This window comes from Pristiophorus japonicus, chromosome 15 (genome assembly GCF_044704955.1).
Source record: "Pristiophorus japonicus isolate sPriJap1 chromosome 15, sPriJap1.hap1, whole genome shotgun sequence".
Classification (NCBI taxonomy): domain Eukaryota; kingdom Metazoa; phylum Chordata; class Chondrichthyes; family Pristiophoridae; genus Pristiophorus; species Pristiophorus japonicus.
Window position 1 is genome coordinate 111,939,897 of NC_091991.1, and position 27,931 is coordinate 111,967,827.

A 27,931-nucleotide genomic window follows, 5' to 3' on the forward strand; every position below is an offset into this window, starting at 1 on the left:
CGCTCCGCTACCACCATCCACGAGGGAGGCAGCATGGAGATGCTGCTGGACCTAGAGTCGCACGTCTCCACTCATAATGGACCAGTTCTCCTAAATGGAGGAAACTGAGGGATGGAGCTAATACTGGACATAAAGGCACATCTCCAGTGAAGGTTGGAATGATACACAAGACACCAAAGGCAATGGATGAATCATAAATTCCCCCCCAGCACCAAAATAAAACCAGACAATATGCAACATTATGATGCAGGGCACTGAGCAGCAATGAAGTTCCTTAAATCAACAAAACTTTTTCAACGTGGTGATTTTCAGTTGGGGTACAAAAACTTCCTTGAGTAATGCCTGATTTTGTGCCCCGATCATGGAACCTCGTTTTTTGCCGAATTTGGCAGACGAGGGCGCAAACTTTTTCCAGGTGGTATTAACCGCCCCGAAATCTCAAAAGCCGAAACTCCAGCCCATTATCTTTTATGGTGATGATGATGGAATGTTGTTCATTACCCGATCTGCAGGCTCTCCTTCCAATTCACTCCTCCGCTCACTAGGGCATCCACTGTCACCACCGCTTTCAGATATCTGGGAGCAGGAAAGGAAAACGGTCACAAAGGAGGCTCAGTTGCAGTCCTCGAAATCATGCGCTGAAACGGTTGTGCGACATTAAGCAAGGCAAGTGGCAAAAGAGGAAGTTAAATTGTAGTTTGGGATAGCACAAGTGGATGTACAAAAACAGTTTCCTTTTAGTTACTTCCTGATCCAAGTACAGTGCAAGTGCTCTGCTGAAACAAACAGCTAAACGGCTATGTAAACCTGGTTTAAAAAAAAAAAAATCACACTCACTTATGAGGACGGAGAGGTGGTGGAGATTAGTTTTATCACTCCACTGCACCAAATGAGTTTGGACAAAATGTCTGATTGGAACATAGGAACAGGAGTAGGCCATTGAGCCCCTCAAGCCTGCTCTGCTATTCAATGAGATGATGGCTGATCTGTGATCTGACTCCATATACCCCACTTTGGCCCATATCCCTTAATACCTTTAGTTAACAAAAAGCTATCAATCTCTGATTTAAAATTAACAATTGATCCAGCATCAATTGCCATTTGTGGAAGAGAGTTCCAAACTTCTATCACCCTTTGTGTCGAAGTATTTCCTAATTTCACTCCTGAAAAGTTTGGCTCCAATTTTTAGACTATGCCCCTCGTCCTACAATCCCCAACTAGCAGAAATAGTTTCTCTCTATCTTTTTAAAAATTCATTCCGGGATGTGGGCGTCAGTGGTAGGGCCAGCATTTATTGCCCATCCCTAACTGCCCTTGAGAAGGTGGTGGTGAGCCGCCTTCTTGAACCGCTGCAGTCCGTGTGGTGAAGATGCTCCCACAGTGCTGTTAGGGAGGGAGTTCCAGGATTTTGACCCAGTGATGAAGGAACGGCGATATATTTCCAAGTCAGGATGGTGTGTAACTTGGAGGGGAACGTGGAGATGGTGGTGTTCCCATGCGCCTGCTGCCTTTGTCCTTCTAGGTGGTAGAGGTCGCGGGTTTGGGAGATGCTGCCAAAGAAGCCTTGGTGAGTTGCTGCAGTGCATCATGTAGATGGTACACACTGCAGCCACGGTGCGCCGGTGGTGGAGGGAGTGAATGTTGAAGGTGGTGGATGGGGTGCCAATCAAGCGGCTGCTTTGTCCTGGATGGTGTCGAGCTTTTTGAGTGTTGTTGGAGCTGCACTCATCCAGATGGAGAGTATTCCATCACACTCCTGACTTGTCAGCTGTGGTTCAGTGGGTAGCACACGCACCTCTGAGTCAGAAGGTTGTGGGTTCAAATCCCACCCCAGGGACTTGAGCACATAAATCTAGGCTGACACTCCAGTGCAGTGTTATTGGCAAGTGCCGCTTAATAGCACTATCAACGACACCTTCCATCACTTTGCTGATGATTAAGAGTAGACTAATGGGGCGGTAATTGGCCGGATTGGATTTGTCCTGCTTTTTACGGACAGAACATACCTGGGTAGTTTTCCACATTGTCGGGTAGATGCAAGTGTTGTAGCTGTACTGGATCAGATCTACCCTATCTGTTCCTCTTAATATAGTGAAAACTTTAATCAGATCAACCCTTAAACCTTCTAACTTCTAGGAAATACAACCCTAATTTGTTTAATCTTGCCTCGTAACTTAACCCTTGTAGTCCAGGTATCATTCTGGTAAACCTACACTGCACTCCCTCCAAGGCCAATATATCCTTCCTAAGGTGTGGTGCCCAGAACTGCTCTCAGTGCTCCAGGTGTGGTCTAACCAGGGTTTTGTACAGTCACAGCATAACTTCTACCCCCTTGTATTCTAGTCCTCTAGATATAAAGGCCTTTTAAGTTATTTTCTGTACTTGTTCATGACATTTAATGATCTCCCATTTAATGAACCCCAAAGTCTGTTTGGACCCCCACCGCTTTTAGCCTATCACCATTTAGAAAATACCCTGTTCTATCCTTTTTAGCTCCAAAGTGGATGACCTCACATTTGCCTACATTGAAATCCATTTGCCACAGTTTTATCCATTCACTTAACCTGACAATATCTCTTTGTAATTTTATGCTTCCCTCTACACTGCCTACAATGCTGCCTATCTTTGTGTTATTGGCAAATTTGGATATATGACTTTCTACGCCATCATCTAAAGTCATTAATAAATACTGTGAATAGTTGAGGCCCCAACACAGATCCCTGTGGGACATCATTAGTCACATCCTGCCAATGAGAGTACCTACCCAATAACCCTGCTGCCCGTCTCCTGTCGCTCAGCCAATTTTACGAACCATGTCAATAATTTGCCTTCGATTCCATGGCTTCCACCTAAGTTAACAGTCTCTTATGAGGGACTTTATCAAATGCCCTGTGGAAGTCCATATAAATAACATCCATAGACATTCCCCTGTCCACTACTTTAATCACCTCCTCAAAAAATTCAATCAAGTTTGTCAGGCATGACTTATCTTTCATGAATCCATGATAGCTCTCTCTGATCAATGGAAAATTTGAGGTGTGCAGTCACCCTATCCTTAATTATAGACTCTAGCAATTTCCCGACAACAGATAACTGGTCTATAATTCCCTGGTTTTCCTCTCTTGCCATTCTTAAATAGCGGAGTGACGCGCAATTTTCCAATCTAAAGGAACGGTTCCTGAATCTAGAGAACTTTGGAAGTTTATAGTTAGGTACCAATTCTTTTGGCCATTTACTGTCCTTTGATTCCATGGACTTGCTGTTGGCACTCAAGAACAAGGCACAATAAAACAAATATATGGGACGCGAATGTATATACCTGAATGTATTTATCTGCAATCTTGATTCATTGTAAGAGATAGAGGCAGAGGGTGTGTACATGTGTGTTAACACCATATGTTACCTTGCTACTTGTAGTTACTTCTAAAAGATGAATTCTAAAAGATCATTCTAAAAGTGCAAAACTACATGGGATGTAATAGAGCAGCCACAATTTTATATATATATATATTTATTACCTTTCTCTCTGCCAATGAATCACTGTGCTCATCTTCCAGATTATAAACTTCATTAAACACTGTCCAACCTAAAAGAAACAAGGGTGTGAGTGCTGCAGATCATTCGAAGCACCTTAACTTAATCGTGGAAAACAGAGACTGTGGAATGTAACCCCTAACACATCAGTTTAAAATCCCAATGATTCCATGTAATGAAAATGGAATTGGACTTATCCAGTCACTTTAAGCAATATTCCGGACCTTAACCAAAGGTCGACAGAAAACTCAAGCAGAGAGATGGGCGAGGGGAGGAAGGGCGAAATGGAGAAGAAAAAAAAAGTTCTTACAGTCTACAGCTTTCTTTAAAACTGTACATTACAAAGCCCAAACGCCTCCCAACTCAATTCTACGGAAGAGTTCCATTGAATGAGGATCGTGAAAGGGGAATGGCCACTTCCAATATTGACGCAATGTAAAAATACTGTTAACAATCTGCTGCCAGTTGGCTGATAGCCTCGTTATATCATCATCATCATAGGCAGTCCCTCGAAACGAGGATCACTTGGTTCCATGCCAAAAAAGGACGAGTTCACAGGTGTTTCGAATGAAGGAACCAAACTACATCCTGAAGGGTGGAAGATGTCTGTGCGTGGATTTTTTTAACGTGTTGGCCGTTGCACACCAGCCACCACACGAGCTTGGCAGAGCTAAGTCTTGGTCCAGTGGCAAGGATTACCCAAGACGACTGGAGGCCTGCAATGCTGCACGGGCCTAGTGCGCAGGCCCGTGCTGCCCCTGGGCCCCAGGCCCCGAACTCGCGCCTCCCCTGGGCCCCGATCACATCCCTCCACAGTCTCTCGCTGCTCCTTCGCCCCTCCTGCTGTACCTGCCCACGCTCCAATCACCGACCTGGACCTTGATGACATCACACTTCGCTGCCGTCGCCCTCCTGCACCAGCTCGCGCTGCTCCTGAAGTAGTATGCCTCCACACTGCTCCCAGGCCACCCACCTCCGCTCCTTTTATGGCCCCGACCTGCCGCTCGTTATATATCCTCATATCAAATACATGAGGGGCATGGGAACAGGCATAGGCCATTCAGCGCCTTGAGCCTGTTCTGCCATTCAATTAAATCATGGCTGATCTGTACCTCAACCCAGTTACCTGCATTTGCTCCGTATTCCTTGATACTCTTATCTGATAAAAATGTTCTCCGAGCAAATTATAAACCTACTGCAGAGCACCAGTGGTCCCCAAACACTAAAAATAGCCCCAATCACCCAAGCTATGGTTTAACAAAGCACTTGCAAAAAAAAAAGGGATTTACCCATCGGAGATTGGCCCAGCAGGTCTTCCTTAGGACTCCACCAAGACGATGGGGAGCAGGGGAGAGAGTCGAATGTGCTGTCGCTCATATTTTCATCTGCAGAGGTCTCGGAGAGTCGTGTAAGAATGGGAGGTCTGGAGCCGGAGATGGTCCTCACCCGAGTGCTGCCACACACTTCCTCTGTGCCTCGAAGGACTGTTTTTGCTGTTTTCTGATTCAAGGAAGTCAGAAGCTTATTTATTCCAAGATGTGCACCCAGTTGCACATAGGTGAGAAACAAAATGTACGTCAAGAAACCGGAAGGACATTTTACTAGTCGGATTTCCACTGAACTGGTTACAGGGTTACTTCATGCAATGTATATTTTCTTATTTAGGAAAGCCCCAATCACTGCTAATTAGTTACACATTTGTTTTCTCACTCAGGCAGCTCAGTGCTGCCTCCGTAACATCGCCCGTCAGCCCATCTGCTGCCGAAACCCTCATCCATGTCCGTCACCTCCAGACTCCACTATTCCAATGCTCTCCTGGCTGGCCTCACATCTTCCACTCTCCATAAAATTCAGCTCAACCAAAGCTCTGCTGCTCTATCCCACACCAAGCCGTATCCGACTGATGAATCCGCGGGCCAGTGACCAACCTTCTTGGGTGCGCCATTTAACCTCATTTGGCTCCTTCCCCCATCAATGTCTCCAATTTAAAATTCTCATCCACCTATCAGGCCCCTCCATGGTCTCAGCCCCTCCCTGTCTCTGCAACCTCCTGCAACCCTACAAACACTTTGCCCCATAACTCTCTATTATTCCGATTCTGACATCTAGTGGACACATTCCCTTTGCTCCATCACAGGTAGCCATGCAGTCAGCCATCTGAACCCCACACTTTGAAATTCCTATCCTAAACACCTCCCCCTCTCCTCTGTGATCCTCCTTGAAACTTATTTCTTTGACAAAGTTTTTGGGCATCCATTCTAATATCTCTTCCTTTGCCTTGACGTCCATTTGTGTCTGATTACATCTCGGACTGTTTTCCACGATAAAGGCACTATATAAAAGCAAGTCTGAGTTCAAGAAAGGCGCTGGATAAACGCAAGTTCTCCAAGATAAAACCATCATCCAATGTGATAGTGAGCCTTGCAGGCCGAAGCCTAACCCTCAGTGTGGACGGAGGCATCAGTAAGGACGTTACAATTGGTGCCCCGGGCTGGGGAAAAATAAAGTCAGCCTGGCTTGCCGCTCCCAATGGCTATCCCTGTTGGAAAGTGCGTGTTTGTGGCTGTCTGGGCTGAGATGCCCTCAATGTTTACAGTCTGGGTCCCCCGGTCAGATACCACAATTGTAATCTAGCAAGAGTCATTGTTTTCAGGAGAGGAAGGAAGGGACACAAACAGACTAGCGAAGCACTAACCAGTAGATTCTGCGCCTGTTCCAATGCTTCATTTTCATTAAGAGACATATCAAATGGCGAAAGTCCCATTTTCGTACAAATACTGTTGCAGGCATGAGAATGAAAAAACAAGGCCATCCCTCGCACACCTGTGGTGAAAAGTACAGCATCAGTACAACACTCTCCCAGAATGAAGACCCTATTGTTTCACACTGTGGGCTGTCTAATGGTTCACTGGGTTAGGACACCATGTGGCGCAGTACAGTGCTGAGCTGTACCGACCAAGAAAGACCCAGGCTCAATCCACAATCTGTCCTGAATTAGATGAGCTCAGCTGGGACCATAGTGGAAGTGCAGCAATTGGCTTCAGTGCCCATGGCCGACTGAGGGGGAAACGCTCACAGTTGAATCACATGCCATTACTCACTGCCCAGGAACCACACGAGAATGAGGTAGCACAGGGCTGCCACCTGCCATGATTTTGAACACCTCTATCAAGTCTCTCCTTGACTTAAAGGGAGCCAGTATCGACAGCTCGAGAGCTGCAGAGCCCAGGGAGGAGTCCGGAGCCCAAACAGCACCAACCGACCTGTGAGTGAGAGAAGTAAAAAGACATCAAAGCGTGACGCCACAGGGAAGCAGGGAGGTGATTGGTTGGTCAGTATTTCTCGCTTTTTCTTGGACATTGGTTTAAATTAAGAGCCGGGATTAAAAACTAAACATTAGTAACTTCAAAACTTAATTAAATAAAATATATTCAAGATGGCTGGGAAGGCAATGTGTTACTGCTGCAGCATGTGGGAGCTGATGGACACCATTGAGGGCCATCGCGACTACATCAGTAGCAAGTGTTGGCTGCTCGAGGAACGTCAAACACTGCGATACATCAGGGAGGGGGAGAATTATCTGGACGCTGTGCTCCAGCAGAGTCACATCCCTGAAGTTAAATAATTCAGATTTGGTCTGTGGTCAGGGACAGGAAGGTGTGACTACGAGTGAGGCAGGTAAGGGGATCCAGGAGGTAGTGATGGAGGAGCCTCGACCCTTGCTCTTGTCCAACAGGTTCGAGGCTCTTACTCCCCATGTGGACGAGAGCAGGGACTGCAGGGAGGATGAGCAAACTGACCACAGCACCGTGGTACAGGGGGCCATTCAAGTGGGGGGAGTAAAAAGAAATGTGGTAGTGGTAGGGCACAGTATCATTAGGGGGATAGGTAATGTTTTCTGCAGCCGAGAGCATGAGTCCCAAAGACTGCGTTGCCTGCCCGGTGCCAGGGTTAAGGACATCTCAGGGCTGGAGAGGAACTTGGGAGTGGGAGGGGGAAGATCCAGTTGTCATGGTCCACGTAGGTACCAATGACATAGGTAGGACAAACTGAGGGGGTATGAGCAGCTAGGGACTAAAGTAAAAAGCAGAACTACAAAGGTAACAATCTCTGGATTATTATCTGAGCCACGAGCAAATTTGCATAGGATCAGAGAGATGAACGCATGGCTCAAAGACTGGTGTGGGAGGAATGGGTTTTAATTCATGGGGCACTGGCACCAGTACTGGGATAGGAGGGCGCTGTTCCGTTGGGACTGACTTTATTTGAATCATGCTGGGGCCAGTGTAATGGCAAATCGAATAACTAGGGCTGTAGATAGGGCTTTAAACCAAATGGTGGCGGGGGAGATCCGGTGAGCAGAAATTTAAAAAGTCAAAGGGAAAGGAGAAGGCGAAAGTGCAGGATAGCGAGAAGGGCAATGATAACCAGAGTGTGACAGGAAGGGACAAAGCATATACACATAAGACAAAATTAAAAGCTCTATACCTGAACATACAAAGCATTCGTAACAAGATAGATGAGTTGACGGCACAAATAGAAATAAATGGGTATGATCTGATTGCCATTACAGAGATGTGGTTGCAAGGTGACCAAGGCTGGGAACTGAATATTCAGGGGTATTTGCCATTTCGTAAGGATAGGCAGAAAGGAAAAGGAGGTGGGGTAGCTCTGTTAATAAGGGATGAGATCAGTGCAGTGGTGAGAAATGATATTGATTTAGAAGATCAAGATATAGAATCAGTTTGGGTAGAGATAAGAAATAATACGGAAAGAAGTCACTGGTGGGAGTGGTCTACAGGCCCCCTAACAGTAGCTACACTGTAGGACAGAGTATAAATCAAGAAATAATGGAGGCTTGTAAGAAAGGTATGGTAATGGACAAATCAAATTGACAAAGGTAGCCTTGAGGAAGAGTTCATAGAGTGTATGCGGGATGGTTTCTTGGAACAATATGTTGTGGAACCAACCAGGGAGCAGACTATTCTAGATCTGGTAATGTGTAACGAGTCTGGATTAATTAATGACCTCGTAGTGAAGGATCCTCTTGGGAAGAGTGATGATAGCATGGTAGAATTTCAAATTCAGTTTGAGGATGAGAAAGTTAGTTCTCAAACTTGTGTCCTGAATTTAAATAAAGGTAATTACAAAGGTATGAAGGCAGAGTTGGTTAAAGTGGCCTGGGAAAATATATTAAAGGGTAAGACGGTAGAAACGCAGTGGCAAACATTTAAGGAGATATTTCATAACTCTCAGCAAAGATATATTCCAGTGAGAAAGAAAGACTCTACGAGAAGATGAAACATCCGTGGCTAACTAAGGAAGTAAAGGATGGTATCAAATTGAAAACAAAGGTATATAATGTTGCGAAGGACAGAGGATTGGGAAATTTTTAGAAACCAGCAAAGAATGACTAAAAAAATGATAAAGGCAGAGAAGATAGCATATGAGAGTAAATTAGCAAGAAATATAAAAACAGTAAGAGCTTCGACAGGTATATAAAAAGGAAGTGAGTAGCTAAAGTAAATGTTGGTCCCTTAGAGGATGAGACGGGAGAATTAATAATGGGAAACAGAGAAATGGTGGCGACTTTGAACAAATATTTTGTATCATTCTTCACAGTAGAAGACACTAAAAACATCCCAATAATGGATAATCAAGGGGCTAGTGGAGAGGGGGTGGGGGGGGGACGACTTAAAACTATCACTCGAGAAAAAGTTCGAGGCAAACTAATAGGACTAAAGGTGGACAAGTCCCCTGGACCTGATGGCCTGCATCCTAGGGTCTTAAAAGAAGTGGCTGCAGAGACAGTGGATGCATTGGTTGTAATCTACCAAAATTCCCTGGATTCTGGAGAGGGCCCAGCGGACTGGAAAACTGCAAATGTAACGCCCCTATTTAAGAAAGGAGGGAGACAGAAAGCAGGAAACTATAGACCAGTTAGACTAACATCTGTCATTGGGAAAATGTTGGAGTCCATCATTAAGGAAGTAGTAGCAGGACATTTAGAAAATCAAAATGCAGTCAGAGTCAGCATGGTTTTATGAAAGGGAAATCATGTTTGACAAATTTGCTGGAGTTCTTTGAGGATGTAAAGAACAGGGTGGATAAAGGGGAACCAGCAGATGTCACGTATTTGGATTTTCAGAAGGCATTCGATAAGGTGCCACATAAAAGGTTACTGCACAAGGTAAGAGCTCAAGGGGTAGGGGGTAATATATTAGCATGGATAGAGGATTGGCTAACTAACAGAAAACAGAGAGTCGGGATAAATGGGTCATTTTCAGGTTGGCAAACAGTGACTAGTGGGGTGCCACAGGGATCAGTGCTGGGGCCTCAACTATTTACAATTTATATTAATGACTTGAATGAAGGGACCGAATGTAACGTAGCCAAATTTGCTGATGATACAAAGATAGGTGGGAAAGCAAGTTGTGAGGAGGCCGTAAAGAATCTACAAACAGATATAGGTAGGCTCAGTGAGTGGGCAAAAGTTTAGCAGATGGAGTATAATGTGGGAAGATGTGAGGTTATTCACTTTGGTAGGAAAAATAAAAAAACAAATCACTATTTAAATGGGGAGAGATTACAAAATGCTGCAGTACAGAGGGATCTGGGGGTTCTTTACATGAAACACAAAAAGTTAGCAATCAGGTACAGCAATCAGGTGGGCAAATGCATGGCAGATGAAATATAATGTGGATAAATGTGAGGTTATCCACTTTGGTGGTAAAAACAGAGAGACAGACTATTATCTGAATGGTGACAGATTAGGAAAAGGGAGGGTGCAACGAGACCTGGGTGTCATGGTACATCAGTCATTGAAGGTTGGCATGCAGGTACAGCAGGCGGTTAAGAAAGCAAATGGCATGTTGGCCTTCATAGCGAGGGGATTTGAGTACAGGGGCAGGGAGGTGTTGCTACAGTTGTACAGGGCCTTGGTGAGGCCACACCTGGAGTATTGTGTACAGTTTTGGTCTCCTAACTTGAGGAAGAACATTCTTGCTATTGAGGGAGTGCAGCGAAGATTCACCAGACTGATTCCCGGGATGGCGGGACTGACCTATCAAGAAAGTCTGGATCAACTGGGCTTGTATTCACTGGAGTTCAGAAGAATGAGAGGAGACCTCATGGAAACGTTTAAAATTCTGACGGGTTTGGACAGGTTGGATGCAGGAAGAATGTTCCCAATGTTGGGGAAGTCCAGAACCAGGGGTCACAGTCTGAGGATAAGGGGTAAGCCATTTAGGACCGAGATGAGGAGAAACTTCTTCACCCAGAGAGTGGTGAACCTGTGGAATTCTCTACCACAGAAAGTAGTTGAGGCCAATTCACTAAATATATTCAAAAGGGAGTTAGATGAAGTCCTTACTACTCGGGGGATCAAGGGTTATGGCGAGAAAGCAGGAATGGGGTACTGAAGTTTCATGTTCAGCCATGAACTCATTGAATGGCGGTGCAGGCTCGAAGGGCTGAATGGCCTGCTCCTGCACCTATTTTCTATGTTTCTATGTAATCAGTAAGGCAAATGGAATGTTGGCCTTTATTGCAAGTATAAAAGCAGGAAAGTCCCGCTACAACTATACAGGGCGTTGGTGAGACCACACCTGGAGTATTGCGTACAGTTTTGGTCTCCATATTTAAGGAGGGGTATACTTGCATTGGAGGCAGTTCAGAGAAGGTTCATGAGGTTAATTCCTGAGATGGGGTAAGTGATTGGCTGGTGATTGGTGAGTAGCTTTTCTTTTTGTTTTTTATATCAGTAAGTGAACTGTAACATTGTTATTACCAATTTAAGAGTATCTAAGGGTTAAGGCATGGCAGAAGAGATCGGTCACGTGATATGCTCCTCCTGTGCCATGTGGGAACTCAGGGACACTTCCGGTGTCCCTGACGACTATGTGTGTGAGAAGTGTGTCAGCCTCGAGCTCCTGACGGTCCGCGTTACGGAATTGGAGCTGAGGGTGGATTCACTCTGGAGCATCCACGATGCTGAGAATGACGTGAGTATCACGTGTAGTGAGTTGGTCTTACCGCAGGAGAAGGGTCCACAGCCAGATAGGGAATGGAAGATCAGCAGGAAGAGCAGTGCAAGGAAGGTAGTGCAGGGGTCCCCTGTGGTCATCCCCCTGCAAAACAGATACACCGTTTTGAGTACTGTTGGGGGGGATGACTCATCAGGGGAGGGCAGCAGCAGCCAAGTTCATGGCACCGTGGCTGGCGCTGCTGCACAGGAGGGCAAGAAAAAGAGTGGGAGCGCGATAGTGATAGGGGATTCAATTGTGATGGGAATAGATAGGCGTTTCTGCGGCCGCAACCGAGACTCCAAGATGGTATGTTGCCTCCCTGGTGCAAGGGTCAAGGATGTCTCGGAGCGGGTGCAGGACATTCTGAAATGGGAGGGAGAACAGCCAGTTGTCGTGGTGCACATTTGTACCAACGACATGGGTAAAAAAAGGGATGAGGTCCTACGAAACGAATTTAAGGAGCTAGGAGCTAAATTAAAAAGTAGGACCTCAAAAGTAGTAATCTCGGGATTGCTACCAGTGCCACGTGCTAGTCAGAGTAGGAATCGCAGGATAGCGCAGATGAATACGTGGCTTGAGCAGTGGTGCAGCAGGGAGGGATTCAAATTCCTGGGGCATTGGAACCGGTTCTGGGGGAGGTGGGACCAGTACAAACTGGACGGTCTGCACCTGGGCAGGACCGGAACCAATGTCCTAGGGGGGAGTGTTTGCTAGTGGGGAGGAGTTAAACTAATATTGCAGGGGGATGGGAACCAATGCAGGGAGACAGAGGGAGACAAAAGGGAGGCAGAGGCAGGAGACGGAGGGGAGATGGGGGGGGTGGGGGGTCGGAGAACAGGAAGGGCCACTGTGCGGCAAAATTCTAAAAGGACAAAGGGTGTTAAAAAAACAAGCCTGAAGGCTTTGTGTCTTAATGCAAGGAGTATCCGCAATAAGGTGGATGAATTAACTGTGCAAATAGATGTTAACAAATATGATGTGATTGGGATTATGGAGACGTGGCTCCAGGATGATCAGGGCTGGGAACTCAACATCCAGGGGTATTCAACATTCAGGAAGGATAGAATAAAAGGAAAAGGAGGTGGGGTAGCATTGCTGGTTAAAGAGGAGATTAATGCAATAGTTAGGAAAGACATTAGCTTGGATGATGTGGAATCTATATGGGTAGAGCTGCAGAACACCAAAGGGCAAAAAACGTTAGTGGGAGTTGTGTACAGACCTCCAAACAGTAGTAGTGATGTTGGGGAGGGCATCAAACAGGAAATTAGGGGTGCATGCAATAAAGGTACAGCAGTTATAATGGGTGACTTTAATATGCACATAGATTGGGCCAGCCAAACTGGAAGCAATACGGTGCAGGAGGATTTCCTGGAGTGCATAAGGGATGGTTTTCTAGACCAATATGTCGAGGAACCAACTAGGGGGGAGGCCATCTTAGACTGGGTGTTGTGTAATGAGAGAGGACTAATTAGCAATCTCATTGTGCGAGGCCCCTTGGGGAAGAGTGACCATAATATGGTGGAATTCTGCATTAGGATGGAGAATGATACAGTTAATTCAGAGACCATGGTCCAGAACTTAAAGAAGGGTAACTTTGAAGGTATGAGGCGTGAATTGGCTGGGATAGATTGGCGAATGATACTTAAGGGGTTGACTGTGGATGGGCAATGGCAGACATTTAGAGACCGCATGGATGAATTACAACAATTGTACATTCCTGTCTGGCGTAAAAATAAAAAAGGGAAGGTGGCTCAACCGTGGCTATCTAAGGAAATCAGGGATAGTATTAAAGCCAAGGAAGTGGCATACAAATTGGCCAGAAATAGCAGCGAACCTGGGGACTGGGAGAAATTTAGAACTCAGCAGAGGAGGACAAAGGGTGTGATTAGGGCAGGGAAAATGGAGTACAAGAAGAAGCTTGCAGGGAACATTAAGGCGGATTGCAAAAGTTTCTATAGGTATGTAAGGAGAAAAAGGTTAGTAAAGACAAACGTAGGTCCCCTGCAGTCAGAATCAGGGGAAGTCATAACGGGGAACAAAGAAATGGCAGACCAATTGAACAAGTACTTTGGTTCAGTATTCACTAAGGAGGACACAAACAACCTTCCGGATATAAAAGGGGTCAGAGGGTCTAGTAGGGAGGAGGAACTGAGGGAAATCTTTATTAGTCGGGAAATTGTGTTGGGGAAATTGATGGGATTGAAGGCCGATAAATCCCCAGGGCCTGATGGACTGCATCCCAGAGTACTTAAGGAGATGGCCTTGGAAATAGCGGATGCATTGACAGTCATTTTCCAACATTCCATTGACTCTGGATCAGTTCCTATCGAGTGGAGGGTAGCCAATGTAACCCCACTTTTTAAAAAAGGAGGGAGAGAGAAAACAGGGAATTATAGACCGGTCAGCCTGACCTCAGTAGTGGGTAAAATGATGGAATCAATTATTAAGGATGTCATAGCAGTGCATTTGGAAAATGGTGACATGATGGGTCCAAGTCAGCATGGATTTGTGAAGGGGAAATCATGTTTGACAAATCTTCTGGAATTTTTTGAGGATGTTTCCAGTAAAGTGGACAAAGGAGAACCAGTTGATGTGGTATATTTGGACTTTCAGAAGGCTTTCGACAAGGTCCCACACAAGAGATTAATGTGCAAAGTTAAAGCACATGGGATTGGGGGTAGTGTGCTGACGTGGATTGAGAACTGGTTGTCAGACAGGAAGCAAAGAGTAGGAGTAAATGGGTACTTTTCAGAATGGCAGGCAGTGACTAGTGGGGTACCGCAAGGTTCTGTGCTGGGGCCCCAGCTGTTTACATTGTACATTAATGATTTAGACGAGGGGATTAAATGTAGTATCTCCAAATTTGCGGATGACACTAAGTTGGGTGGCAGTGTGAGCTGCGAGGAGGATGCTATGAGGCTGTAGAGTGACTTGGATAGGTTAGGTGAGTGGGCAAATGCATGGCAGATGAAGTATAATGTGGATAAATGTGAGGTTATCCACTTTGGTGGTAAAAACAGAGAGACAGACTATTATCTGAATGGTGACAGATTAGGAAAAGGGAAGGTGCAACGAGACCTGGGTGTCATGGTACATCAGTCATTGAAGGTTGGCATGCAGGTACAGCAAGCGGTTAAGAAAGCAAATGGCATGTTGGCCTTCATAGCGAGGGGATTTGAGTACAGGGGCAGGGAGGTGTTGCTACAGTTGTACAGGGCCTTGGTGAGGCCACACCTGGAGTATTGTGTACAATTTTGGTCTCCTAACTTGAGGAAGCACATTCTTGCTATTGAGGGAGTGCAGCGAAGATTCACCAGACTGATTCCCGGGATGGCAGGACTGACCTATCAAGAAAGACTGGATCAACTGGGCTTGTATTCACTGGAGTTCAGAAGAGTGAGAGGGGACCTCATAGAAACGTTTAAAATTCTGACGGGTTTGGACAGGTTGGATGCAGGAAGTATGTTCCCAATGTTGGGGAAGTCCAGAACCAGGGGTCACAGTCTAAGGATAAGGGGTAAGCCATTTAGGACCGAGATGAGGAGAGACTTCTTCACCCAGAGAGTGGTGAACCTGTGGAATTCTCTGTCACAGAAAGTGGTTGGGGCCAATTCACTAAATATATTCAAAAGGGAGTTAGATGAAGTCCTTACTACTCGGGGGATCAAGGGGTATGGCGAGAAAGCAGGAATGGGGTGCTGAAGTTTCATGTTCAGCCATGAACTCATTGAATGGCGGTGCAGGCTAGAAGGGCTGAATGGCCTGTTCCTGCACCTATTTTCTATGTTTCTATGAAGGGGTTGCCATATTAAGCAAGGTTGAGCAGGTTGGGCCAATACTCATTGGAGTTTAGAAGAATGAGAGGTGATCTTATTGAAACATAAAAGATTCTGAGGGGGCTTGACAGGGTAGATGCAGAGAGGATGTTTCCCCTCATGGGGGAATCTAGAACTAAGAGGCATAGTTTCAGAATAAGGGGTCGCCCATTTAAGACAAAATGAGGAGGAATTTCTTCTCTCAGAGGGTCGTGAATCTTTGGAATTCTCTAGCCCAGGGAGCTATGGAGGCTGGGTCATTGAATATATTTAAGGTGGAGATAGACAGATTTTTGAATAATTAGGGGTCTCTGGGGAGCGGGCAGGGAAGTGGAGTTGAGGCCAGGATCAGGACCGCCACAATTTTATTGAATGGCGGAGCAGGCTCGAGGGGCCAAATGGCTTACTCCTGTTCCTATTTCTTATGATCTTTCTCTGCTCTGAGGAGAGCAATTCCAGCTTCTCCAGTCTCTCCACATAACTGAAGTCCCTCATCTCTGGAACCATTCTAGTAAATCTCTTCTGCACCCTCTCCTGACATGTGGTGCCCAGAATTGGACACAATACTCCAGCTGGGGCCGAACCAGTGATTTGTAAAGTTTTAGCATAACTACTTTTTTACCCAAACCTCTTACATTAAAACATGCACTGAAATCTATAAGTAGTTCAAATAACTGAGGTCAGTAAAGGAATAGTTTAATCACAGATGCGTTGGTCTCTAGTTTATAAAAATACATTACCCAAGTTGCCATCTCCAAAGTCTGTGCCACTAAATGTATGAATCTGAGGATCTGTGTACAGGTCTCCCACTCCCTGGATGTCAACGACAATCAGCTGGTGTGCAGAGCGTTCAAAGGTTAAATGACTAAATGCCTGTAATGATATAGAAATGACAGAAGGAGACCTAGTTAATGGGTTTGATTTCAGTAGAGGAATATTCCACATTTCAAAACATACACATGCTTATCACAGACATTGAGCTAATATTTGGCCACAGATTTCACAGACTGAATACATTACAGAAAACACGATACAAACACATTGCACAACATGACTCCTTTTTAAAATACAGTGAGATTAAATCCTGAAAAATATGAATATTTAAAAACTCAACATGGGCATCACACCATAGAGAAGTTTCATGACCAACATTTGCCCTTTGAAAAAGGTAGAATGATCTTCAGTTAGAGGCAACAATTTCCTTTAATCCATGCCTCTGTTACCTCTGGACTTGACTATTCCAACACACTCCTGGCTGGCCTCCCACATTCTACCCTACGTAAACTAGAGGTGATCCAAAACTCGGCAGCCCGTGTCCTAACTCACACCAAGTCCCGCTCACCCATCACCCCTGTGCTCACTGACCTACATTGGCTCCCGGTTAAGCAAGGCCTCGATTTCAAAATTCTCATCTTTGTTTTCGAATCGCTCCATGGCCTCGCCCCTCCCTGTCTCTGTAATCTCCTCCAGTCCCACAACCCCCAGAGATGTCTGCGCTCCTCTAATTCTGCCCTCCTGAGCACCCCTGATTATAATTGCTCAACCATTGCTGGCCATGTATTCTGTTGATTAGGCCCGAAGGTCTGGAACTCCCTGCCTAAACCTCACCACCTCTCCTTCAAGATGTTCCTTAAAACCTACCTCTTTGACCAAATTGTTTTATCTCATAATACTCCTATGAAGCGCCTTGGGACGTTGCACTATGTTAAAGGCGCTATATAAATGCAAGTTGTTGTTGTTAATCAATTCCAAGGGACATCAAGAACATCCTTTGAAAATAGCGCAATGCTACACACACGCACACCGCTTTTCTGAATCGGAGAATTCTAGCTGCAGTCAGGCAGAAGCAATGAGGCGCTACCTGGCTGGAATACCTGCTGTCGAAGCCTTTGATTAGGACACTGATTGGTGCTGCACTATCACCAATCTATTACTCACCTGTGGAGTAAGGCGGAAATTTTCGTCCCTTACAAAGCCCGAGTTGGAGTTGTACTTGATGTATTTACCCTCTATATAGTGTTCCAAGTGATACAGCGGCTTTTCAGGCCTGTCTTTCATCTCCAAAATACACATCTGCATGATGTCAACCTGTTAAGGACAAAAGAATTAGACAACTGTATTCAGCTCTTTCAGAAATGATTAGCGTACTCTTGCTAAACAGTTTCAAGAGTGATTATTTTTACATTTCTAATATTTTTATACAGATTTGCTCCCCCCCCCCATTTCTCCTGGAGGTACTGACTCATTCTGGGGCCTGTGTTCATGGTTGACATTACCAAGCCTTCCTGTGTAGAATGAATGGGGGGGGGGGGGGGGGGGGGGAGGGAAATGCATTTCACAATTTTAGGACATCCCAAAGCACTTTACAGCCAATGAAGTACTTTTTGAATTGTAGTCGCTGTTGTAATGTGGGGAAACGCAGCAGCCAATTTGCGCACAGCAAGCTCCCACAAACAGCAATGTGATAATGACCGGATAATCTGTTTCAGTGATGTTGGTTGAGGGATAAATATTGTCCAGGACACCGGGGAGAATGCCCCTGCTCTTCTTCGAATAGTGCCGTGGGATCTTCCACATCTGCCCGAGAGGGCAAATAGGGCCTCGCTTTAACGTCTCATCCGAAAGACAGCACCTCCCAATAGTGCAGGACTTGAACCTACAACCTTCAGCTTCAGAGCCGAGAGTGGTACCCACTGAGCCACTGGCTAACACAGTGTAAGCTTAGATAGTGAGTGTTGACAGGCTAGTCATACTGCCAGGCGAGGGAATCACAGCCAAACATCGACAGGGTAGATGCTGAGAGGTTGTTTCCCCTGGCTGGGGAGTCTAGAACCAGGGGGCACAGTCTCAGGATAAGGGGTTGGCCATTTAAGACAGAAGTGAGGAGGAATTTCTTCACTCAGAGGGTGGTGAATCTTTGGAATTCTCTTCCACACAGCGCTTTGGATGCTGAGTCTCTGAGTATATTCTAGGCTGAGATCGACAGATTTTGGACTGATGGGGAATCAAGGGATATGGAGATCGGGCGGGAAATTGGAGTTCAGGTTGATGATCAGCCTACCCCTGCTCCTAATTCTTATGTTCTTATGATCCTGTCCTCACAGCAAGACCCAGGGGAGAGGAGGGAAGCTATAATAAAAAAAAAGCCCAGCGGGAGATCAAGAGCCAGCAGCAGTTGGTGAGAGGGGAGCGGCCTATAAAAGCCCAGCGGGAGATCGAGAGCCAGCGGCAGTTGGTGAGAGGGGAGCGACCTATAAAAGGCCCAGCGGGAGATCGAGAGCCAGCAGCAGTTGGTGAGAGGGGAGCGACCTATCAAAAGCCCAGCGGGAGATCGAGAGCCAGCAGCAGTTGGTGAGAGGGGAGCGACCTATAAAAGGCCCAGCGGGAGATCGAGAGCCAGCAGCAGTTGGTGAGAGGGGAGCGACCTATCAAAAGCCCAGCGGGAGATCGAGAGCCAGCGGCAGTTGGTGAGACGCGGGAGCAGCCTATAAAAGGCCCAGCGGGAGATCGAGAGCCAGCGGCAGTTGGTGAGACGCGGGAGCAGCCTATAAAAGGCCCAGCGGGAGATCGAGAGCCAGCAGCAGTTGGTGAGAGGGGAGCAGCCTATAAAAGGCAGCTACAGCGGGAGATCGAGAGCCAGCGGCAGTTGGTGAGACGCGGGAGCAGCCTATAAAAGGCCCAGCGGGAGATCGAGAGCCAGCAGCAGTTGGTGAGAGGGGAGCAGCCTATAAAAGGCCCAGCGGGAGATCGAGAGCCAGCGGCAGTTGGTGAGACGCGGGAGCAGCCTATAAAAGGCCCAGCGGGAGATCGAGAGCCAGCAGCAGTTGGTGAGAGGGGAGCAGCCTATAAAAGGCCCAGCGGGAGATCGAGAGCCAGCAGCAGTTGGTGAGACCGCGGGAGCAGCCTATCAAAAGCCCAGCGGGAGATCGAGAGCCAGCAGCAGTTGGTGAGACGCGGGAGCAGCCTATCAAAGGCCCAGCGGGAGATCGAGAGCCAGCAGCAGTTGGTGAGAGGGGAGCAGCCTATAAAAGGCCCAGCGGGAGATTGAGAGCCAGCGGCAGTTGGTGAGAGGGGAGCAGCCTATCAAAAGCCCAGCGGGAGATCGAGAGCCAGCGGCAGGCAGTTGGTGAGACGCGTGAGACGCGGGAGCAGCCTATAAAAGGCCCAGCAGGAGATCGAGAGCCAGCAGCAGTTGGTGAGATGCGGGAGCAGCCTATAAAAGGCCCGGCGGGAGATCGAGAGCCAGCGGCAGTTGGTGAGACGTGGGAGCAGCCTATAAAAGGCCCAGCGGGAGATCGAGAGCCAGCAGCAGTTGGTGAGAGGGGAGCAGCCTATAAAAGGCCCAGCGGGAGATCGAGAGCCAGCGGCAGTTGGTGAGATGCGGGAGCAGCCTATAAAAGGCCCAGCGGGAGATCGAGAGCCAGCGGCAGTTGGTGAGATGCGGGAGCAGCCTATAAAAGGCCCAGCAGGAGATCGAGAGCCAGCAGCAGTTGGTGAGAGGGGAGCAGCCTATAAAAGGCCCAGCGGGAGATCGAGAGCCAGCAGCAGTTGGTGAGACGTGGGAGCAGCCTATCAAAAGGCAGCTACAGCGGGAGAGAAAGCAAAATAGAAGTAGAAAGTAATCAAAAAGTGACGTCACAGCCAATGAGGTAAGTGATTGGCTGGTGATTGGTGAGTAGCTTTTCTTTTATTTTTTATATCAGTAAGTGAACTGTAACATTGTTATTACCAATTTAAGGGTATCTAAGGTTAAGACATGGCAGGAGAGCTCGGCCATGTGATATGCTCCTCCTGTACCATGTGGGAACTCGGGGACACTTCCGGTGTCCCTGGGCGCTACGTGTGTGGGAAGTGTATCCGCCTCGAGCTCTTGACGGTCCGCGTTGCGGAATTGGAGCTGAGGGTGGATTCACTCTGGAGCATCCACGATGCTGAGAATGACGTGAGTATCACGTGTAGTGAGTTGGTCTTACCGCAGGAGAAGGGTTCACAGCCAGATAGGGAATGGAAGACCAGCAGAAAGAGCAGTGCAAGAAAGATAGTGCAGGGGTCCCCTGTGGTCATCCCCCTGCAAAACAGATACACCGCTTTGGGTACTGTTGGGGAGGATGACTCATCAGGGGAGGGCAGCAGCAGCCAAGTTCATGGCACCGTAGGTGGCTCTGCTGCACAGGAGGGCAGGAAAAAGAGTGGGAGAGCAATAGTGATAGGGGATTCGATGGTGAGGGGAATAGATAGGCGTTTCTGCGGACGCAACCGAGACTCCAGGATGGTATGTTGCCTCCCTGGTGCAAGGGTCAAGGATGTCTCGGAGCGGGTGCAGGACATTCTGAAATGGGAGGGAGAACAGCCAGTTGTCGTGGTGCACATTGGTACCAACGACATAAGTAAAAAAAGGGATGAGGTCCTACGAAAAGAATTTAAGGAGCTAGGAGCTAAATTAAAAAGTAGGACCTCAAAAGTAGTAATCTCGGGATTGCTACCAGAGCCACGTGCTAGTCAGAGTAGGAATCGCAGGATAGCGCAGATGAATACATGGCTTGAGCAGTGGTGCAGCAGGGAGGGATTCAAATTCCTGGGGCATTGGAACCGGTTCTGGGGGAGGTGGGACCAGTACAAACCGGACGGTCTGCACCTGGGCAGGACCGGAACCAATGTCCTAGGGAGAGTGTTTGCTAGTGCTGTTGGGGAGGAGTTAAACTAATATTGCAGGGGGATGGGAACCTATGCGGGGAGAGAGAGGGAGACAAAAATGAGGCAAAAGCAAAAGACAGAAAGGAGATGAGGAAAAGTGGAGGGCAGAGAAACCCAAGGCAAAGAACAAAAAGGGCCACTGTACAGCAAAATTCTAAAAGGACAAAGGGTGTTAAAAAAGCAAGCCTGAAGGCTTTGTGTCTTAATGCAAGGAGTATCCGCAATAAGGTGGATGAATTAACTGTGCAAATAGATGTTAACAAACATGATGTGATTGGGATTACGGAGACGTGGCTCCAGGATGATCAGGGCTGGGAACTCAACATCCAGGGGTATTCAACATTGAGGAAGGATAGAATAAAAGGAAAAGGAGGTGGGGTAGCATTGCTGGTTAAAGAGGAGATTAATGCAATAGTTAGGAAAGACATTAGCTTGGATGATGTGGAATCTATATGGGTAGAGCTGCAGAACACCAAAGGGCAAAAATCGTTAGTGGGAGTTGTGTACAGACCTCCAAACAGTAGTAGTGATGTTGGGGAGGGCATCAAACAGGAAATTAGGAGCGAATGCAATAAAGGTGCAGCAGTTATAATGGGTGACTTTAATATGCACATAGATTGGGCCAGCCAAACTGGAAGCAATACGATGGAGGAGGATTTCCTGGAGTGCATAAGGGATGGTTTTCTAGACCAATATGTCGAGGAACCAACTAGGGGGGAGGCCATCTTAGACTGGGTGTTGTGTAATGAGAGAGGATTAATTAGCAATCTCATTGTGCGAGGCCCCTTGGGGAAGAGTGACCATAATATGGTGGAATTCTGCATTAGGATGGAGAATGAAACAGTTAATTCAGAGACCATGGTCCAGAACTTAAAGAAGGGTAACTTTGAAGGTATGAGGCATGAATTGGCTAAGATAGATTGGCGAATGATACTTAAGGGGTTGACTGTGATGGGCAATGGCAGACATTTAGAGACCGCATGGATGAATTACAACAATTGTACATTCCTGTCTGGCGTAAAAATAAAAAAGGGAAGGTGGCTCAACCGTGGCTATCTAGGGAAATCAGGGATAGTATTAAAGCCAAGGAAATGGCATACAAATTGGCCAGAAATAGCAGCGAACCTGGGGACTGGGAGAAATTTAGAACTCAGCAGAGGAGGACAAAGGGTTTGATTAGGGCAGGGAAAATGGAGTACGAGAAGAAGCTTGCAGGGAACATTAAGGCGGATTGCAAAAGTTTCTATAGGTATGTAAAGAGAAAAAGGTTAGTAAAGACAAACGTAGGTCCCCTGCAGTCAGAATCAGGGGAAGTCATAACGGGGAACAAAGAAATGGCAGACCAATTGAACAAGTACTTTGGTTCAGTATTCACTAAGGAGGACACAAACAACCTTCCGGATATAAAAGTGGTCAGAGGGTCTATTAAGGAGGAGGAACTGAGGGAAATCTTTATTAGTCGGGAAATTGTGTTGGGGAAATTGATGGGATTGAAGGCCGATAAATCCCCAGGGCCTGATGGACTGCATCCCAGAGTACTTGAGGAGGTGGCCTTGGAAATAGCGGATGCATTGACAGTCATTTTCCAACATTCCATTGACTCTGGATCAGTTCCTATCGAGTGGAGGGTAGCCAATGTAACCCCACTTTTTAAAAAAGGAGGGAGAGAGAAAGCAGGGAATTATAGACCGGTCAGCCTGACCTCAGTAGTGGGTAAAATGATGGAATCAATTATTAAGGATGTCATAGCAGCGCATTTGGAAAATGGTGACATGATAGGTCCAAGTCAGCATGGATTTGTGAAAGGGAGATCATGCTTGACAAATCTTCTGGAATTTTGTGAGGATGTTTCCAATAAAGTGGACAAAGGAGTACCAGTTGATGTGGTATATTTGGACTTTCAGAAGGCTTTCGACAAGGTCCCACACAGGAGATTAATGTGCAAAGTTAAAGCACATGGGATTGGGGGTAGTGTGCTGACGTGGATTGAGAACTGGTTGTCAGACAGGAAGCAAAGAGTAGGAGTAAATGGGTACTTTTCGGAATGGCAGGCAGTGACTAGTGGGGTACAGCAGGGTTCTGTGCTGGGGCCCCAGTTGTTTACATTGTACATTAATGATTTAGACGAGGGGATTAAATGTAGTATCTCCAAATTTGCGGATGACACTAAGTTGGGTGGCAGTGTGAGCTGCGAGGAGGATGCTATGAGGCTGCAGAGTGACTTGGATAGGTTAGGTGAGTGGGCAAATGCGTGGCAGATGAAGTATAATGTGGATAAATGTGAGGTTATCCACTTTGGTGGTAAAAACAGAGAGACAGACTATTATCTGAATGGTGACAGATTAGGAAAAGGGAAGGTGCAACGAGACCTGGGTGTCATGGTACATCAGTCATTGAAGGTTGGCATGCAGGTACAGCAGGCGGTTAAGAAAGCAAATGGCATGTTGGCCTTCATAGCGAGGGGATTCGAGTACAGGGGCAGGGAGGTGTTGCTACAGTTGTACAGGGCCTTGGTGAGGCCACACCTGGAGTATTGTGTACAGTTTTGGTCTCCTAACTTGAGGAAGGACATTCTTGCTATTGAGGGAGTGCAGCGAAGATTCACCAGACTGATTCCCGGGATGGTGGGACTGACCTATCAAGAAAGACTGGATCAACTGGGCTTGTATTCACTGGAGTTCAGAAGAGTGAGAGGGGACCTCATAGAAACGTTTAAAATTCTGACGGGTTTGGACAGGTTGGATGCAGGAAGAATGTTCCCAATGTTGGGGAAGTCCAGAACCAGAGGTCACAGTCTAAGGATAAGGGGTAAGCCATTTAGGACCGAGATAAGGAGAAACTTCTTCACCCAGAGAGTGGTGAACCTGTGGAATTCTCTACCACAGAAAGTAGTTGAGGCCAATTCACTAAATATATTCAAAAGGGAGTTAGATGAAGTCCTTACTACTCGGGGGATCAAGGGGTATGGCGTGAAAGCAGGAATGGGATACTGAAGTTGCATGTTCAGCCATGAACTCATTGAATGGCGGTGCAGGCTAGAAGGGCTGAATGGCCTGCTCCTGCACCTATTTTCTATGTTTCTATAATAAGACTACCAAAAATAGCTGGTCTGGCAGAGTGGAGACAAAGCCAACTTATTAGCTGCAGAATTGTTTGTAAGAGACCAGATGTAATCTGCATCTTTTGACAAGCATTAACCTCTACAATTCCCCCCGATGTCCCAGTGACTGTATCCATTGAGTAACTGAGCCATCGAGACCAGGTTTGACCCCTGGTCTGTGGTGAGTTAGTTGGTCAGTCAGGGCAGCAATGGGCACAGCTGGTGTTTGGGCAAGGTACCAGAATGCAGTCAGTGCCCATGGAACATATTTGTGAAGAGACAGCAGCTGCAGAAGGAGAAGAGGGAATGGTGGTGTGACGGTGGGGTGAGGAAACAGTGAGTTTTGTCGAACTTCATCGACTGGGCTGCTGAGCAATTTTTAAAAACTATTTATTTTGCAATGCAGATCCCGCACCACTATTCTGACTTCACCAGATTGTATGGTAGTAACTTTATACATCTATAAGAACATAAGAATAAGGAGCAGGATTAGGCCATTCTGTCCCTTGAGCCTGCTCCGCCATTCAGTGAGACCATGGCTGATCTTCGATTTCAACTCCACTTTTCCACTCGATCCCCATATCCCTTGATTCCCTTAATATCCAAAAATCTATCGATCTCTGTCTTGAATATACTCAAAGACTGAGCCTCCACAGCCCTCTGGGGTAAAGAATTCCAAAGATTCACCACCCTCTGAGTGAAAAGGTTTCTCCTCAATGGCTGACCCCTTATGACTTCATTAATAGCACACAAGGTCAGAGAGACAGATCTCAATCACATAACTAAAGCATCAGCACACTATCACTCGAGTCATTCAATCAGGGTTTTCTTGTAACTATCCATACCCATAGATTCTTTATAGGTGCAGTACAAATTCAATTGATTTATCATCTGCAAATTATTTCCAGTAAAGTTACAGTGACATCTTAGCTGCTAATCCTGCAGTGTGATCATTATCGTGCCGGGCAGCAGTAGTCATTGCCTGTACAAAAACGGATGCAAAGCTGAATAAATCTGCATACCTCATTCTGATGACTGTACTTACAGTTCACGATTTCATTATTTCATTTGATCGCCCCAGTTAGATTACTGTCCTGTAATTCTTTCTGACGGATTCATTACTGTCTACAATTCACTAAATTGTGCACGGACACTAAAGCATAGGAGTCTCAAGATGTCACACGCAACACAGACAGAAGTAACTGTGCAACATTAGATCAGAAAATTGCATGACCAAGATGATAGTTTTTTTTTATTAGGCAAGGGTATTGCTTTAGAGGCGGTGCAACAAAGGTTCACTAGATTGATTCCTGGGATGAGAGGGTTGACCTATGAGGAGAGATTGAGTAGATTGGGTCTATACGCTCTGGAGTTTAGAAGAATGCGAGGTGATCTCATTGAAACATACAAGATTCTGAGGGGGTTTGGTGGGGAAGATGCTGAGAGGCAATTTCCTCTCGCTGGGGAGTCTAGAACCGGGGGCACAGTCTCAGGATAAGGGGTCGGACATTTAGGACTGAGATGAGGAGAAATTTCTTCAGTCAGAGGGTTGTGAATCTTTGAAATTCTCGACCCCAGAGGGCTGTGGATGCTCAGTCTTTGAGTATATTCAAGGGTGAGGTCGATAGATTTTTGGATACTAAGGGAATCGAGGGATATGGGGATCGAGTGGAAAAGTGGAGTTGAGGTCGACGATCAGCCGTGATCTTATTGAATAGCGCAGCAGGCTCGAGGGACCTTAAGGCCTACTCCTGCTCCTATGTTTCTTATATTTAAGGGTTACGGAACCAAGGCGGGCAGATGGAGTTAAGATACAGATCAGCTATGATCTGACTGAATGGCCTCCTCCTGTTGCTATGTTCAGAACTCCCAACCATACAACGCACTCTGAACCCTCTGATCAGCGATCCCAATATCTCTTACTGCACCTGTTTTGGAGGCTTGTGCCTGTTGTACTCTTCTCCCCACAGCTTTGCCTCCATTTGAAGCCGTACATCCTCAAAATACACATCTCGGCTCACAGAATCTATGTAGCGCTTTGCAACATAATTGGAGGCAGATTTCCATTGCTGGTGACGTGTGAAATTCGAAAGTTTCTTCCTATTAAAAAATACAAAGTATCAACAAAATGTAGCATCCATGCCACAATTCTGTAATTAAGACAATTGTTCACTTGCTCTTGGGAGTTTAGAACATGTAGAACCAACACCTCATCATTGACCCATCAGAAGAGGCCCTTGAAGACCGTGGACGGCACTCAACCCAATCCGCGCAGGGCACGATGCGGCCCCCTGCTCCACAAGCGGAAGGTGAGAGACGGCCCGAAGTGCAACTGTGGCCCTGAGTCCCAGACCACGGAACATGTCACATCAACCTGCCCACAGAGATCTGTCGTGGGAGGCACCTCATTTCTCCACGCAGCATCTCAGGAGGCCATCGAATGGAGAGCCAAATTGGACATCCCATAGTAAGCTTTTCCCCTCATACGAATCAACAGCAACAATTTGCCCTCTCTGCGTTGGTTTTACAAAAATGTACCGAGAAGAGTGATTTCCTGAGTAGGACATACTTTTTCCTCATTTCCCCCCCTGAAGGTGACATCTCTTGCTAGGGAAGGCTCCCCCTTATGACTGCTACCCCCACCCATCCAGACTTTTCTCTCTAATTTCGACCCCCACCCCGCTTCCCTCCATCTCTCCTGAAGCTTTTGACTCCTCAGTGAGGTATAATTCCATGGATGAAGATCATGCTCCAGTGCCTGGTCCAAGTGGCCATTAATCATGAGTGAGCCTCAAACTGTGTCAATAGGGCCATTGGGGCATCACAGTGGTGCCTAAACCCTGTCCTTCCCCCAATGAGCACATAAGCAGTCCAGGCACTCAGTGCCAAGGCTCAAGACCACGGCAATAGTAGCATAGTGGTTACGTTACTAGACTAGTAATCCAGAGGCCTGGATTAATAATTCGGAGACAGGAGTTCAAATCCCACCAATTTAAATTCATCTGTGGAATAAATAATTCTGGAATGATGTCCAAAAACCCTACACGTGACCCCAGACCCACAGAAATGTGACTGACTCTTAACTGCCCTCCGAAACGGCCTAGAAAGCCACTCAGTTGTAACAAACCGCTTCATCATGCGTACTGCAGCGGTTCAAGAAGGTGGCTCACCATCACCTTCTCGAGGGCAGTTAGGGATGGGCAATAAATGCCGGTCTTGACAGCGACACCCACATCCCAGGAACGAATAAAAATAAGACCACTCCTTCCTATATTCAGTATAATCTACATCCGGTTACAAGGCAAAAATGAGACGGAGTGCGCAACAATCTATTATACAAATAATTTTAAAATAGTTCAACTCAGACAGGGTTAAATAAAAAAAAGGCTGTAATTTCAGTTGCAAAATGCAAACATTTTTAATACATCCAGAGCCCACTGTCTGACTGCACCTTCAACTTTCTACTGCTGGTTTAGCCACACAGCACTATCACCGGACTGTAAATCCACATTACATGTTTACAAAGACACTAATTTAATGAAATGTCCTGCCTCGTGTCTGCGGAGTTTCAGCAACTCATTTCATCTACTCACAAAAGAAAAATACCAGAATCCGCACTGCAATGATAATCTAAAATAAATGCTCATTGATTGTGCGATTTAAAACAAACAAGATTAAGAGAGACATGTAATAGGATCTGGACAGAGAAAGGAGACTAAGTGGAGAATTCTTTCAGATAGGCAGCTTTCACCGGGGAGGGG

At 46.5% G+C, this 27,931-nt stretch overlaps 1 protein-coding gene across 8 annotated transcripts in view; it reads right to left on the reverse strand.

Moving 5' to 3' along the window:
• eef2k (eukaryotic elongation factor 2 kinase) overlaps positions 1-27,931 on the reverse strand; it is a 99,697-nt gene that overhangs the window by 13,157 nt on the left and 58,609 nt on the right. For all 8 annotated transcript variants that reach the window (XM_070900791.1, XM_070900796.1, XM_070900797.1 and 5 more), the window contains 7 exons: positions 26,099-26,270; positions 17,315-17,464; positions 16,117-16,249; positions 6,230-6,357; positions 4,824-5,034; positions 3,519-3,586; positions 502-576 (listed from right to left, as the gene is read on the reverse strand). In XM_070900791.1, the coding sequence (XP_070756892.1) occupies positions 502-576; positions 3,519-3,586; positions 4,824-5,034; positions 6,230-6,357; positions 16,117-16,249; positions 17,315-17,464; positions 26,099-26,270 (937 nt within the window). The remainder of the gene's footprint in view (positions 1-501; positions 577-3,518; positions 3,587-4,823; positions 5,035-6,229; positions 6,358-16,116; positions 16,250-17,314; positions 17,465-26,098; positions 26,271-27,931) is intronic.